Source organism: Antrostomus carolinensis, unplaced genomic scaffold, assembly GCF_000700745.2.
Source record: "Antrostomus carolinensis isolate BGI_N321 unplaced genomic scaffold, ASM70074v2 scaffold28457, whole genome shotgun sequence".
NCBI lineage: Eukaryota > Metazoa > Chordata > Aves > Caprimulgiformes > Caprimulgidae > Antrostomus > Antrostomus carolinensis.
The window spans coordinates 30,397-46,211 of NW_010328512.1; the positions used below are offsets into that span (position 1 = coordinate 30,397).

General features: G+C 39.5%; 1 protein-coding gene across 1 annotated transcript in view; it reads right to left on the reverse strand.

Moving 5' to 3' along the window:
* CHD7 (chromodomain helicase DNA binding protein 7) overlaps nt 1–15,815 on the reverse strand; it is a 50,778-nt gene that overhangs the window by 7,341 nt on the left and 27,622 nt on the right. The window contains 16 exon segments of the mRNA XM_010172281.1: nt 372–1,049; nt 1,186–1,394; nt 1,563–1,791; nt 2,518–2,572; nt 2,791–2,863; nt 3,145–3,274; nt 4,688–4,791; nt 5,421–5,510; nt 8,595–8,754; nt 9,343–9,542; nt 10,488–10,693; nt 10,779–10,889; nt 11,179–11,358; nt 11,978–12,145; nt 12,372–12,567; nt 13,080–13,290. Of these exon segments, the coding sequence (XP_010170583.1) occupies nt 372–1,049; nt 1,186–1,394; nt 1,563–1,791; nt 2,518–2,572; nt 2,791–2,863; nt 3,145–3,274; nt 4,688–4,791; nt 5,421–5,510; nt 8,595–8,754; nt 9,343–9,542; nt 10,488–10,693; nt 10,779–10,889; nt 11,179–11,358; nt 11,978–12,145; nt 12,372–12,567; nt 13,080–13,290 (3,000 nt within the window).

Here is a 15,815-nt window from a genome sequence, read left to right on the forward strand (position 1 = left end):
AACCACCGAACGTCAACTTAATTAGACAGCTTAAGACAACCAGGCTTGACACAATATTTCTAACTCAGGCTTTTGTTCAGCAATTACTACAGCGGAGCCTTAGTCTTCTTCTGCATTTGGCACAAAGACCGTGCGCACTGGCTCGGTAAGCTATCTTGGAAATCTTCCCTTGTGGGGGAATATCCTGCTGATGCTGGATGGTTTTTATGAAAGCTTATCTAGCCACCTGATATGTGGAGGGCAGAGAACTGCTACATGTAGCCCATCCCGAGCTCCATAATGGCTCCATGTGTCACTTATCAGCTGGCACAAGTTGCGACAGCTGTGGGGCTCACGCTAAGAACACAGAATTGATCTGACCAACACATTACCTTCAGGTTGGGAGGATTCTTCTGATTTATCATCGTCATCCAGTTTCTCCTCTTCGTCTTCTTCCGAACCTTTCTCAGAAATAGATTTTGGGTCTACGTCTGTACTCGTTTCTATGTCTTTCAATTCACATTTAACAGGGCCAGGCTCAGCCTCAGCATCACAGTCCGGTTTAGTGTCCTTATCTGCAATATCCGTCTCCTCTTTGATATCGGACTTTTCTTTGGCTGCTGGATTTTCAGACCCTTCAACTTTTGACTCTGTTTGTTCTGTAGTCTTTTCTTCTTGTACTGGTGTGGATGGGACAATAGGTGGTGTCTGACTGCAGCCAGCAACCAGAGGGTTTATAGAAGAGACAGTATTTGCATTACCTGTCCCTCTGTTTTGAGCAAAGTTTTTGTGAGCCTCAAGAAAAGAGAGCTCAGGATCATTCAGAATGTGATAATCTGTCCTACTGACTCCATGTTTAGCAGCACCAATCAGTAAGTCTTTGTCGTGTTTACCACACTCCCACCACTCTGGCAGGTCCAAGCTCGGCTGGCACAGTTTTAGCCTCTCCCCTAGCTGCGGGTGATGGAGAACCTGTTCACGGATTTTCCGCAACAGTTCTATGCGATATAAAGTTCTAGAAGCACGCTCTTACGTGATCGGCTCAATCAGAGTGGAAAGATCAGGCGGTTCTGCAATTACACCAATTTGTACTGTTTAACATCAAGTCAATGTACACCCATTTTGAAATCATTACACCTGGGCATGAAGTTTCAACAGTCCCATTGTCTCGTAACAGTCACGTTGATTTCTACAGTCAAAACTTACCATCATCTGGTTTGACTGGCATCCGGCACACTCTTCTACACATATTCACAAAGCCATTAAAATACTTTTCCAAGCTTTCATCTGACTTTTTATCAAGCCTGGCAAATGCTCTGAATTGATTCCAGTCAAACTGATGTTTTACAGGATCGAAGATAACTCCAAAAGTAGACACCACACGATAAAAATCAGCTTCTTCTCTTCTTGTCCACCTAGTCAAGGAATAAGCAAGAAAAGTGAAGCCACTGAATCAACGAGAGTCCAAACCTAGTTTGGATGCCCCCAAACCCCCTCAGTTTATTCTTTCAAAACAGAAGAGTGGCACTGGCGACGCACAAGCTCAAATAAGGTTTAAAGAAAGGTATCACTGAGAAACTCACTTTTGTCGTTTTTCAGTTATGATAGCTTCCCGTTCTGCTTCTAGTGCCCTCACTTCTTCCCGAGGCCGACGCCTCCTGCGGTCAGTCTTCATTAGTGCCTCTTGCCTCATTTGTTGCCTTTTATAGCTGCGCTGATAGGCAGTAATGAGGCGACGCAGGCGGGTAGTCAGGGTTGAAGTGTTGGGCCAGTAAAGTTGGCCTAACTCAGAATTGCTTTCACTGTGCTTGTCTAGAGAACAGAGAAGTATTTGTGCACTGCAAAACCACCACTAAACATTTCAAAGTTTCTATGGCTAGAAATGGATTCCTGTTTTATCAGATAAGAAAATATGCCTCATTAATACTGGTGCATAACAAATTAGAAATAGGATAACTACATCGGTAGGAGATAAAGAAACAGAATCAAACCATCCACCTCTTAAGAACTCAGAAATGCTTGTGAAGCATTCAGAGATAATAATCAAGCATTATTCTTCAGTGTTATGAATGCAGACATACCATGAATGCTGTAAGTGTTTAAATTAATGCGATGCATCTTTAAATATATTACTAAGAAGATCATTCTGCCTCTGAGGAACCACCTACACCTACGATTGCCCACTTTATTATTCTCACTTAAACTTGGCAATATTCCTCCATACTGAGGAAACAACATGTCTGTAACTTCCAAGATTATCTCAGCAAAAACATCAACAGCTGCATTATGAAACATCCGGTCTTTACCATCACAATTTCTACTGTGTAATTAGAAACCCAGAAAGCTATAATGTGGATTATTCAAAGACAAGTAAATAATTATTTTGAAAGATGTGAAGCATGAAGAGATTTGGCAATAAAAAGTTTACTGTGGTGTTTTCCCAAAACACCACCTATCCCCTCATGTGGCAATATAAACTGTTCACCTTTCCCTTATTGGTCAATTTTTGCCTTTTAAATTTCTTTGCTATATTCTTACTTGGGTGTATTTCTATGGACTCCTCTTTGTCTTCTGGAGGTGAGTTTGCAAATTCCTTGGGGAGAAGACAGAAGTTATTTTAGTTTTCAGTTTTGACCATATGTTACCATTTCAGGAGAAAAATACATCATCTCTCAAACACAGCAGCAAACAATCTTTGCAAGCTGTGTTTCTCTGGTAGCTCTCAAACTTAAGAACTACACATTAAGACAAACACTGAGAATCAGTTATAATTTTATATATTTGTAATTACAGAAAGTTGGAAGTTCTTACATCAATTTCATCCTTGAAAGGAGTTCTGGTTGGCTTATATTCTGGATCTTCATCCTCTCTGTCAAATTCACCACTATAAAAAAATATATTAAAAAAAAAAAATCAAGAAATGTATTGTTTTTGAGAGGGGGCTGATTTTCTGGACAAAAGCAAAAAAGCCATAAAAGCCATCAGTATGGTGTACCAAGTTACACATTTATAGTTCAGGCTCAACTGTGAACAATTTTATGTGCTTTTTACATCATATGATCACTTCAGATCCTCAGGCGAGATGTAAGCAGAATATGACACATGAACTCATGCCAACATATACAATGCTGATAAAGTTTATTAATTTTTTCATGTCCTCCTTACCCATCACCGCCATCTGCTAACATGTCTGTCCCTCTCTGTTCAGCAGCTATGGCCTTCGCGTCAGGCATGCCAACCCGTTCCAGGAAGCACAGTGTTGGATCAGCTCTCATAGAATTGTACTTCTCATAACCTGCACACAGAGCATGAAACAAATTTTTTTTAAAAGCTATGATGATCTGGGAAAACAACAGGTTTAGGCAGCAGAAGTATAATTTTCTGGATTCATTTATTTATTTTTAAATAAAACAAGGAGCTGTCGACCATGCTGGAAACAACCATTTCATTCATGTGATGACATTTTCCATATTGGTAAATTCCATCAGCACAGAACCATTTTCACATCAACAACATTAACACATAGTAGATACTGAAGAAAGCATTCAATTTAATGTCTTTGTAAGGTAAAGTAAACATCTTTCACAAGTGAAAAACTTCTTTAAAAAGGTTTCCTATATGACTTTCGTAGCAGCTCTCCACATTCTATACTCCCTACTGGAAACGTGCAGATGCAAATGGAAACACACACACACACACACACACACACACACACACACACACACATGCGCGCGCACGTTTTCTATAGCTCCAGCCCTGCTGGAACCCTCAATGTAGGCTGCAAAAATGCTGTATACATGGGTTATACATAAGGCCAACGAACCTGTCTCATTAGGTTTAGGATGATGCATGTCAGTAAGATGACACTGTTCCCTCTATGGTTTTCAAACTGCTGTTTGCTTTTTTACTGCCCAAGTTGACTAGATGGAAAATGGCAGATCCCAACAGTGCACTGCAGGAAAATGATTTTTAGACTAGACTTGCCTCAGCTGAGCCCACAAAACAGAGCTGCTGTACATAGGCAGAACAGCACAATTCAATTAGGATTTGTACTACAACACACTGCTCCTAACTGCTGTAGAGCCTCAAGCCAAACTGTAATCATGAAAGGTTTTATAAGCCATCATTCTCCCCTTTAGTCAGGCTGGGCTGCTGAGAATACCTCTACGACCTCCAGAGAATTGGGATTATAATCAGGAATCGCTCACTGTATATATCATGCCAGCTCTGCATCCCCAGCCTTTCAAAGTTAACAAGGCTGCATCCCACTCAAGGGAGCCGGGAGTTCTCAACACTGACATTTGTGAAATATTGCTTGGAACAAAGCCCAGGAGGCACTTGTACAGATTAATAGCAGAGGTTAAGCCCACCGTCCACTTTGACACTGGTTGGCAGAGTTAGCAAGTGAAGCAGTGCTGGAAGCAAAGTTTATGGAGATCTATCTTACTATTTGGCTATTATTTAAACAAATATGGTTTTGTTTTATTTACAGCCAAGAAAGTAATGTTGTCTTCTCAAATGTTCTGCAAACATTTAAAAACAGCATCTGATATTTACAGCTCATATTAGGTTTTTAATGCAGGCAAGGAAAAAAGGGAGATACAAGCCAACAGTTCTTTGGAACAATACTTGTTAATATTATGACTGAACAGTCCTACACACAGAAAGCTTTACAAATTAGTTTTGTTCAGAGTGAGACATCACTTACCGTGTTTGAATACTCCAATTAAAAGGGATTTATCCGCTTCCTTATCCCACCAGTCTGCAGGAACTTCAGCGTGGAATGGCTCAGGTATCCATATATCTACTTCACTGTGAAGACACCATTATATGCATTTTCAAAGGTATTACTGGACAAAGACTTTTTTAAAACAAAACAAAACAAAACAAAAACCCCAACACTTTTTTTTTTTTTTTTAAGTGTTTACGCTGTTCTGTAAATAGGGAATTTGAGAGAGGAAAAAAAAAAACAACACCAGAATAGCACAGAAATCAAAATGCCTTGAAAAATAATTCGGATGAACAAATAAATAAAAAACCCAATCAAACCTCCCCTCCCAAAAAACCACAAATACACCCCTAAAAAACACAACAAAAAAAACCCCCCAGCATTAGGCTGTTTTGGGAGCAGAATGCCAATGGTTATCCAAATGTGATTCACTTCAGAACTTAGTATCTTTTTTTTTTTCATTTTTAAAAACTGAGACAGAATAATCCTTCAATATTAGCAGAGCTGAAAATCCGTTTCTGTCATTTCCCACATCGTTTCCTCCCCCAAGAATATTACCCACTGTGCTTGTTAAAATAATAAGGTTGCTTGAAAATAGACATTTAAGAGATAACGTGTGACAACCTTTAAATGCTGCACTATTATATATAGTATGTGTACTTTATAAAAGCCAGTGTTGCACAGCAAAAAATAAATCTGCACTTGCACTAACCTTGAGTCAGCACCCTCTAAGATCTTGTCTGCTTGGTCCCCTATAACTTCTTGTCGTAGATAGTAGAGCATGCGGACACGCAGCAGGACCCTGGAGAGGAAGGCAGAGGAGGGAAAAAGTTCTTAACTTCAGGACTGTTTGCCAACAGTGGCTTTTGGCAGCTGCTGCTGTTCATCCATCATCCTGCCAAGGCTGATTAGCCATGCTGTATGGTAGGCTTGAAGCGTGACAGATGGTGGCACATAATCACCTCTGTGTGGTGCTTTCTGCTGGCTTCCAACAGGCCTGCCTGGCAACCGCTTACACTGCACAGAGAGGGACCCAGCTCAGCCCGACCCCGGCGCATTTCATTTAGTTCTACCTAGTGCAGCTTGTGAAGTTTAGACACGTACTCTACCACTGCCTCTGAAGTATTGAAGCAAGTTTGTAAACAACTGAGCAGATGGCTTTCAGTAACTGTTCTGCTTCATTATCTCATAAAATTTCCTCAGCTGCTGCCTTAATACCATTTTTGGAAGCACATCAGAAGTTGTAGGAATAAACGAGATATAAAATCTGGTTTTACTACCTTACAATAAACCCTCAATATGGAATGTCAGGTTTTTCAGATTATACAACTTTTTGCTTCCGAGAATGGGGGAAAAAAATAATCCCCTGTTTCCCTTGGGAGATATTAACTATTTTTACTCTTTATAGTTCAAATTGCTACTTAATTTTACCTGTGCACAACCTAACTGCTACAAGGAAGTGAAAAATCTTCATTGCCCGTGTTTATTTTTCCCCATCTCTGCTCTGCAATACTACAGTCGTTTCTGGAAGCGCTGCCAGGTGTTGTGGTCACACTTGAAGCTGGCAGGAGAGAGAATGGCAGACTCTTGTCTTTTCAAGGAGACTAGAAAAGAGGTCATCTCTGCAGAAAAAGTATCTACCTGAAAATAACCCCGGTCTCTTATGTTTACCCAATTCAGGGCACCCCCTGCTGCCTAGTTCATGAAGTAAAATCGGTACCAGCTCAAATGGAGATGATTCAGCCTGCCCTCTCACTGTACTCAGATCCATCACGGCAACTGCTGAACCGCTGCTGCTCCTGGAACAGCCAGGGTGACCGGGGGGCAGTAATCTGATCACCCAGCTGCATGAAAAATTTAGACCACCACCAGTTTTAAGAGCTCTTCATTAGAGATCTGATGCGACTGGAGCAATACCTGGGTTTACAGGTGTTATTCAAGCAAACCTCAGAAGAGCAGGGATTTGAATGAAGGTCATGTCTGCAATTCAAAACGTCAGACATGCTTCTTTTTATATGTTTGATAACTGGGACCAATAAGGTGCCCCTGCTCCCTGTGTGGCTATGTAAATAAGCTGCTGAGGGTCTCTGTCATCTTAGTATTAAGCAATAACAGCTGTTACACCAAGCCAAAGAAGAGGGGAGCAGGAAAAAAAAACCCAAACAAACCAAAAAACCCAACATCAACCAAAAACCAAAGGCTCTTTGCACCTTTCAGGAGTCCTCTGCATTAAAACAGCATCCATGTTACATAAGGACAGGACACCAGTCCTTATGAAGCCAATTGCTACTGCTACCTCTTGAAGGAAATTACTCAGATTACTAACTGGCTTCCACCTCTATTTGATTTTTACCTGGGCTAAACATGTTGATTCTACAATTCACTTAGTCCTGTTGGATATGGGAAGTGAAGGAAAAAGATAGCAACCAAAAACATTCCTGCACATTTCTCAGTCTTCCCGATCCTTGTAATTGTTCTACATTATTATTACAGAAGTAATATTTTAAGTCTCATCTGCAAACTGATATACCAAGTACTGAGGACATGTTACAGGAAAGAGTTTAATTACTTTAAGAGCAAGTGAAATGTAATAGCAGATCTGAGTAACAGTTTACCAAAAAGTCAAAAAGCAGTTTATTTGGATGTGCACTTGCTAACATAATTCTGTAAGTATCCATTTTCATCAGCTAAGAATTAAGCTTGGTTAGCATCTGGAAACGAGCTAATAAACCCCTTAAATGCCTTTCCTCCTTCACATCACACCCCCTATTGACAGGCCACAGGTACTTTTCAAATCAATAATTTATTTCCAATAAACAGTATTAGTAAGACACAGTATGTATTAAAAGAACAAAAGTAACTATGACCTTTCAGTAACATTGCATTATATCTGTATATGGTATATATACAATGAAGAGTACACATTTAAAAAAAAAAAATAAGAAAAAACAAACCACAAAAAACCCAAAACAAAACCCAAAAACCCCAAAAGCAAACAACCTCCCCCCAGACAAGGTATTTTTGGGACAAGGGTTAAGTTCAGTGACTGTAATAGAGAATACAGTAAGCAAAACTGAGATGGAGAACCAGGACACTGTGGAAGGAAACTGACACAAAAATAGTTAAAATATTACAAAACAAAAGCTAAGAGAATGCTAGAGAGGCTCTTAAGAGACATTCACACAACAATAAAACAATGTAACATCCAAATCAAAATACAATGACCTTTATCCCCAAAGGCTTTCATTTTATTAACATGTTTACAATTTGAAAAATGAAATCAGCGCGCTAAGTCAGGTAAGACAGCTTGGTGAGAAATTTTCTCTCAAAAACAAAGGAGAAAATAAGAAATATTCTGTATAATTTGGAGAGCAAGAGAAGGGAGAAAAAGAACAAGGAGAAGAGATACACCCACACAAAGGTGAACTACTACCTGAAACTCTGGAAACAAAGAAGTGGACATTTGAGTTTAACATCCAAGGAACAGAACTTTAAGGACATCAGCCTGAGAGACCCCACAAGGAGGACAAGAAACAAACAGCTTTTGTCTAAAAACAGCCAATCGTTAAGAGAAATAGACTTAGTGTAGGGGTATAGTCTTTCCTTTATATGGTGAAAAGAATAACCTCATCTGATTCCATTCTTATTTAGGAGGCAGAAAACAGTTTTCTTCAGCACTGTGTTTTAAGTGCTGATCAGTCATAAAGAGCTTACGGAAGTACCCAGATATCTGTTAAGATGATTATCCCCAAATTAAAAAGTAATAATGGCCTTTACATCCTATTAAATAGCCCTGTGTTCTATAAAAAATAACCAAAAGAAGTTGTGAACTTTTTAAAAGCATGTAGTAAAAAAACCTCTAAATGGAACATTCATTAATACTTACTTATTACAGTGATGTTTGAGATGTTTCCTATAGCTGTCTTCTTGAAATAATACATCTGGATTACAGGTTGTGAGCCAATCAGCGTCTTGCAGCATTGGCTGTGAACTCTGGGCTTTTACTTTCTTGCCTTTCCTCCCTCTAGGCACTGGTGCAGACAGACCTACATAAAAACCCAATATTTCTTATACAGTCTGAATAGAAAAGCTCTCATCCCAAACTGCATTACAAACATACATTTAAAGCTAAGTATCACTGCTACATTAATCCCTTTGTGGGCAACACCACCACCAAAAAAACTGAACAGCAACGCTGCAAATAACAAAATCAACCAAAACTTTCATGCAAATTTAGGTGTGAAGATTTCAAAAATTCAGAGCACAAGCCAGAAAAATGGTGTTATATAAATATTTCTTGTAAAAACTCTCATCAATCTGAAGGGCCGTAAGGAAATAAGCTTCCTGATTTACAGCGATTTGAAAGAGATTAACTCCAGCAGCAGGTGTCACTTAAAAATTGTGCCAGGATATTTGTTCAAACCTGATTTAAGGGAAAGTACGCTGCGCGCTCCCAAGTGTCTGAGGGAGACTTCCCCTTTAAGCACAGACCAAGTCAAAGCCCACCTTACTCATAAAATCTGACAAGATCCTACAACATGTCAGAATGGCTATAGTTTAAACTAAATACAGAGCATGGCTGAAGCAATTCTTTCCTATTTACTAGCATCATTATTTGATTGTGGTAGACATACCGGAATGATTAACCAAAGCTCGAGTTTGCCCATCTGCGGTTGGAGTGATCAGATCCCAGATGAAACTCTTGATATTTTCATCCCCTTTGTAATGATTGAGACAATACACCAGGATAGTCCGGCAGATGGTTTCCACATCTTGTTCTGTTAGCTGACGTTTATAGCGCCCGTGTGAGAGGATGTCAGTCCACCGACCCCAACTATAAGAAAAATATGTTCAACACAACAGCCAGGGCACTGGTATTTTGATTTGTGAATTTCAGTTTAACTCTTGGTACCGAGCAAGTTGGGACCTCCTGTGTTAGCACTCACGCATTTTGTATTTGCAGGTTACGGTCAGGGAATCCAACCTCCAGCACCAAAGAATAAGGAATGTTTATTTTACAGAACAGGCAGTAAGTTCTCTGCTCGTAAAGCTGCAATTGAGCTACACTCAAAATAATAAAGTACATATGTTTAACTCTAATGGTCCCAGTAAGCTACAAATAGGGAATTCAACCAGTTCCTACAATCAGGGGATTTGGGGAATCATTCTTATTTTGATCCTGAAATCTGTTATTAGCAACAGTTGTACACAACTCTCTAAAATAAAGACAGTCATTCTGAAGCCCACAGTGTTAGCAGTCAAACACAGCTACTCGCTTGCAAAGAGAAAACAACCCAAACTGGTAAATCCGATGGGGAAAAACATGAAGTATCAAATAGCTGAATTTAAGTGGGGCCAAAATACCAGAATCTATGTTGAAAACCTCTAGATTGACTGTTGATTTCACAACCACATTGATCTTTATAAATACACTCTGTCATTCTACAGAACACTTAGAAGAGAGATTAAACCTCAGTAACTCAGGAATTCTTTACACTACGAAAAACCAGAAACAAATACTCTGTCATCACAAAACTACGTACCTTACCAGTGAGCTCACAGCCATCTGTGAGACACTCAGCTACTTTAAGCTAAATAACACAATTATAAGCAACTTACATATATAGCAACTTAAATCTCACTGGCATGTATACAGCATAATGAGATAAAGGTCACACAGTAAGAGGTTATGTGAACATGTCCAAGAGAAGGATGAGTTTTTTTACTAGGTATCATTCCCATATTTTCAGCTCTCTAGCCACAATCAGTATAACCTTACCCATAAACCAACAAGTTCTTCTCCACCCTGAAGCATTCACTTCTTGCATAACCCTGTGATTTGTCCTGAGGCCTCCGGGGCTTTGTGCTAGGCTTTTCTTCAGAATCGCTTTCCAGGTCCGAAAATTCCATCAGTTCATCCTCCTTGACTGCACTGTAGAGTCTGGTTTGCTTTCTCACTCTCGGTGTATCAATAACTAGGTTATTCTAAAATGAAAGTTAAAATGGAAAAATTTAGGAAGGGGGAAAATCTTCATTTTAATTGTGCTAGGAACTATCATAAAGCTCTTACCCTTCCATTTAAAGCATCAATATCCAGCTCAGCCTTCTTAGCCCACTTCTGCCAAAAATTAGGGTCATCCAAGGAAATGTCTGTCCTGTTCCCAGATGCAACAAAACTAGCCTAGTAAATGTGAAAACACATGCATTGGATTCTTAACTGCATGCTACAAAGAATATCTGTTTTCACTAGTAAATACAATACTTAGGACTTACAAAGTTTCAAGAAAGAGGAAAAAAAAAGTAAGCCTGGAAACTATCATGACTGGAAATACAGATATGCCAACATTTGTGCAGAAAATTTCTGAGACAACTACACTGAAAAACTGAATTGACACAGAAGGCAATTTAATACTAGCTCCCATCAACACTGGCCACATTTTAGCAATTTTCCTCTGAATGTCAATGCACACCTTTGCAAATGTGGAGCCTTTTCCTTCCGATTCAATAGTAATTGTGTGTGTTCGCCTTAAGAGAATCTGATCGATATCCTCTTCACAAAACTTAGACCCTTCATCTTCCTCATCCATCAGTGCACCATATGCCCCCTTTCGAAGAAGATCTTCTATTTCTTTCTTAGAAAGCTGTTGCACCTGTAACATGTAAAAGAGGAGGTTTGTGGTTTGTTGTGTGTTTTTTTCTACATCAGCCAATGCGTACATCTGGCAGCATAATTTGGCTGACTGTCCTTTTATTTAGCATTTTAAGAATTGAAAATCTAAGATAATGTGGTGTTGGCAATTAAACATACATGCTGAAGTGTCCTTTAAAAGAAGAATATGAACAACAAAATTCTCAGCATGAAGTTATACAAGTGATTTAAATGATTTAGTAATTCATTGTCACTGAATCCCTTTACCTCTGGTGACTGCTAACTAACCTGACAAAAAAAGTTCAAAGCAAAAAGGCTACACGAGAAAAAGCCGACTAGAAGAACTCCAAAAAGTGCCAGGACCAACATAAAGGGTAGAACTGTAAGAATGGATGAGGATTGAGGGAACATGACTCCACCTGTTCCTTTTTGGCAATAAGTGAGCCATTAGATAGACTGAGCCAGTTCATGTAGCCTTGCCCTTAATTAACCCTACTTTAAAATACATGCTGTACTCCATATGAAAACCACCGTTCTCCAGCTAAAACACAAACAAGCAAGAAAAGCGTTACACATTCATACCATTTGTTGATCATGCACCTTAACATATTAATTCTCACCCCATTTGTAGCGTTTTCTCTTCCACTCATAGACTGTAGCACAGCCTTATCAAGGCCAAGCTTCAAGCTAGCTTTGTCAAACATTTCCCTTTCATAAGAATTCCTTGTTATCAACCTGTAAATTTTCACTGATTTGCTCTGTCCTATTCTGTGACATCGTGCTTGAGCCTGATGAAACAAAGACAGATACCCAGTTACAGATGACAAAAGGAAGAAAAGAAACTAAAACAATCAATACAGAGAACTTATTTTAAAAGTTACTGCTTTCCATATAAACAGTAATCTTTGTGCTTTTAAGAGAGGGACAACTGATAATTTCTCTTGTAGGTGAAGAAAATTTCACATCAAAAAGGGAAAGAAAAATTTTCAATAAAATAATCTCTTGTGGTATTACCTGGAGGTCATTTTGGGGGTTCCAGTCTGAATCAAAAATGATGCAGGTATCAGCAGCAGTAAGATTAATGCCCAAACCTCCTGCCCTCGTACACAGCAGGAAAACAAACCTATCAGAATCAGGTCTTGAAAACCTGTCAATAGCCGCCTGACGCAAGTTGCCTCTTACTCGGCCATCGATTCGTTCATACGGGTACCTGAAATAAAGATGCATTATAAGGACAACTTTACTGTGATGCCATTGTTCCTTTGTGAGAGTATGCAATTTTTTTATAAAAAAAGGAAAATATGCTACTATAGGGTCAAACTGAGTGACTGTTTCCGTGTCCACTCGCTTCATCAGTGGAAGACAGAGTGCTTTGTCTTCCGCTTTGTGCCTTTTGGTAAAGAAGAGACTTTCACTCCACGGAATGAAACATTTAGGCTTAAGCTAAAAAAAAACCCTCTAGAGCCACCGAAACATTTAACTGAGGAGTAAACTAAGAGGTTTAAAGCTCTCCATGGGAGGTCACTTTGTATTCACCCAGAAGAAAAATCTCAGTACTTGCACCTTACAGGTATGCTTCTCCCTTTAGTGGGGTCACTACAGAAAATACTGTAAAGTGTTTGAATTTCATCCCTTTTCAGTATGGATTACTCACAGGTTAAATACTGTGGCCACTGAGGAAAGCACGGTTTATTTAGAATGGCATTATATTGTTGCTCTCACCGTCTTTGAATGAGGTAGTCTTCCAGTATGTCCAAGCAGCGCACCATCTGGGAAAAGATAAGCACCCTGTGGCCACCAGCCTTCAGTTTTGGCAGCAGCTTGTCAATCAGTACTAGCTTGCCAGCAGCCTGGATCATTGCCTGGAGCTGAAAATCTGGAGAGTCGGCATTGTGTGTTTCTTTAAACTCTTCCAAAATTTTCTCTTCAGCACCTGCAAAGATTGGACAGCAAATACATGAACACTGCAAAGGGTTTTATTAATAAACAATGAGCTCGCCTTCAATGCCCTATAGAAACTGCAGGAATGTTTTAAACGTTATGTGAATAAACATTTATAAAAAATATTAAGCTTAAATTTAAAGCAAACAGATACACAAATACAGCACAAAAACTCTGAGCGTTCATTTTTTCTCCTGTTTTAAATGGGACTAAACCCTTTCCTAAATAAATTCATACAATTATTTGATGCACACAATCTGATGAAAAATTAAGAAAAAAAAGATGAAAATGTAAACCATATTCCAACCTATCAAATGGATTTTCTGTCCTTTTTTAAACTGCAACAAGAAAGAAAAAATATCTCGTTTCCACAGGAAAACACAGGGAATACAAATCACATTTGATGTCTGTGCCTCCAAAACCAAAACCAGGCTTGAACATGCACGTGACCTGGACCTGCTCCTTCCATTATTAATTATAAAATCAAAATCCAAACAATGAAAAAATTCATTTCAAGGGGGGGAAATAAGCAGCTGTGAAATTATTATTTTACCTTCTATTTAGCTTTCTTTTCTCAATGAATCTATTTTTTCTTGTTCAGTTTTATGAAGCCATCCAACATATATATTCTTTCCAGAATTAAGTCAAAAGTTCTTTTTTGCCACTCCCTTTGCCTATGAAATAATACTCAGGAGCAAATATTTCCTTGTACTGCTTGTTACCTGAAGACTACAGACCAGGCTCCAGTTTTCCCTTTAACCTCCCCTATGCTTTCATTCCATTTTTCATGTCACTTCTACAAACAGCGGACCGTTCCAAGAATTATCAGATTATTATTCTTGGCTATGTAAAAGGTTAGGAATCTTAATTCTAAGCTTATTTCACATGCAAATAAACCCATTTTTGGAGCTGCCTTTTTCAGCTCCTCTTTTTTTTTTTTTTTTTTTTTTTTGAATAAAATGTAGTTCATAAAGTATTTGTGGTTTGCATAATACTCAGCTTCAACCCTGCTTTTGAGTAACACAAGTGGGCGGGCTGGGGGAGGGGGAAAGAACAGCTTACTGCCAGGCTTCTGCTGAGCATCTCTCTCATATCCCAGTTCTAAGTCGCTGCCTGTAAACAAACAGGCAAAGGCAGCCTCCCTGTGCGACCGCTGGTTCAGTGCCTACTGTAACGCGGTGCCTTAACGAGATGCCACCCCAAGCAGGCGTCTGGCAGCTGCCTACTACTCCATACACTCGCGCTACCGGCTGTTACAGAACTGAACGCGCTCCAGACGTGACCACGCTCGAAGGTAGTTTTATATCCCTCAATTTTCCTTATCTGGATTCCCTACTCCAAGCATTACTGATTCTAATGGTTTGCACGTAAGAAAAATAAACCCATGTGAAAACAGTACAATCAGACACTCCTTCAAGCTCCTTTCGATCACATCACTTCCCATTCGTAAAACGGGCAGAATTTTGCGTTGCACATCTCAGATCCTGTACTGAGCTTAGGCAACTGCAGGATAAAGCAGGCAGCCAGGTAGTTCATACACAGCAACTTCAGCGATCTTTCTTGGTCACATCATTTATTTCTTACTCAACTGTGATACCCAAATTTAAGTTTCACTACTATGAAGTAAACCAATATGCAAACTCAGCACCTGCAAAAGCAAAGCCCCTAAGCCAAGCACACCACAACAAACCCACAAACAGGTCTAACAAATGGTGAATTTTCAGTGTCAGAGTTTGGTCTCAGCAAGCCCTGCTTCTGTAACAGATCAGGACCTCCAAAAATCCACTCTGTCAATAAATCCATCCTAGCCAAACCCTGCAAAAGACTGCCCTGTCTTTTTCATTTCTACTTCAATTGCAATTAAATGATGTACTCTGAGTAGCCTGTTACCCAAAAGTTACTTCATGCAGTACACCCACAGGTCTGCAACACTAGTTCCTACCCCAGCTGATTTTTAGTAAGGGATGAAAGGAAGGTATTTGAATGTCTGCTTGTAGGAAACCCCCATGTCCACACCTAATTAGGAGAGGCTTCCAGGGCTCCAGAGGGTATAAGGAACAGAGTACGAAACCTTTCCAGTGTTCAACACTGCAGAATGTGTAAGTACAGAGGCACTTCCCACTGCCGGCTCTAGGACACAGAGAAAGATGAATAATGTCTAAATACTTGAGAATGGTTGCTAGGGAGAAAACAAGGAGTCCAGCTATCAGAAAAATGACAGACAATGCTTTGCCTAATTTGGTTGGGGAATATACAAAATGCAGCCACTCCCTCCAGAAGACTACTCAAAAGACAGTCTCAGCAGACCACCATTCTCCCTGCCACAGAACAGGTCTACCAATCAAGAAACAAACAAAAAAAACCCCAGCCCACATTCAACTCCTACCATGGTATTTCCACCATATAACTTTCTATGGCTCTTAATCAAAGATTATCCAGAAGACTTGCTTGCAACATTTATGCCAAACAAAACATACAGGGTTCTATGTGCATTATATATTCAAATACACATGCATT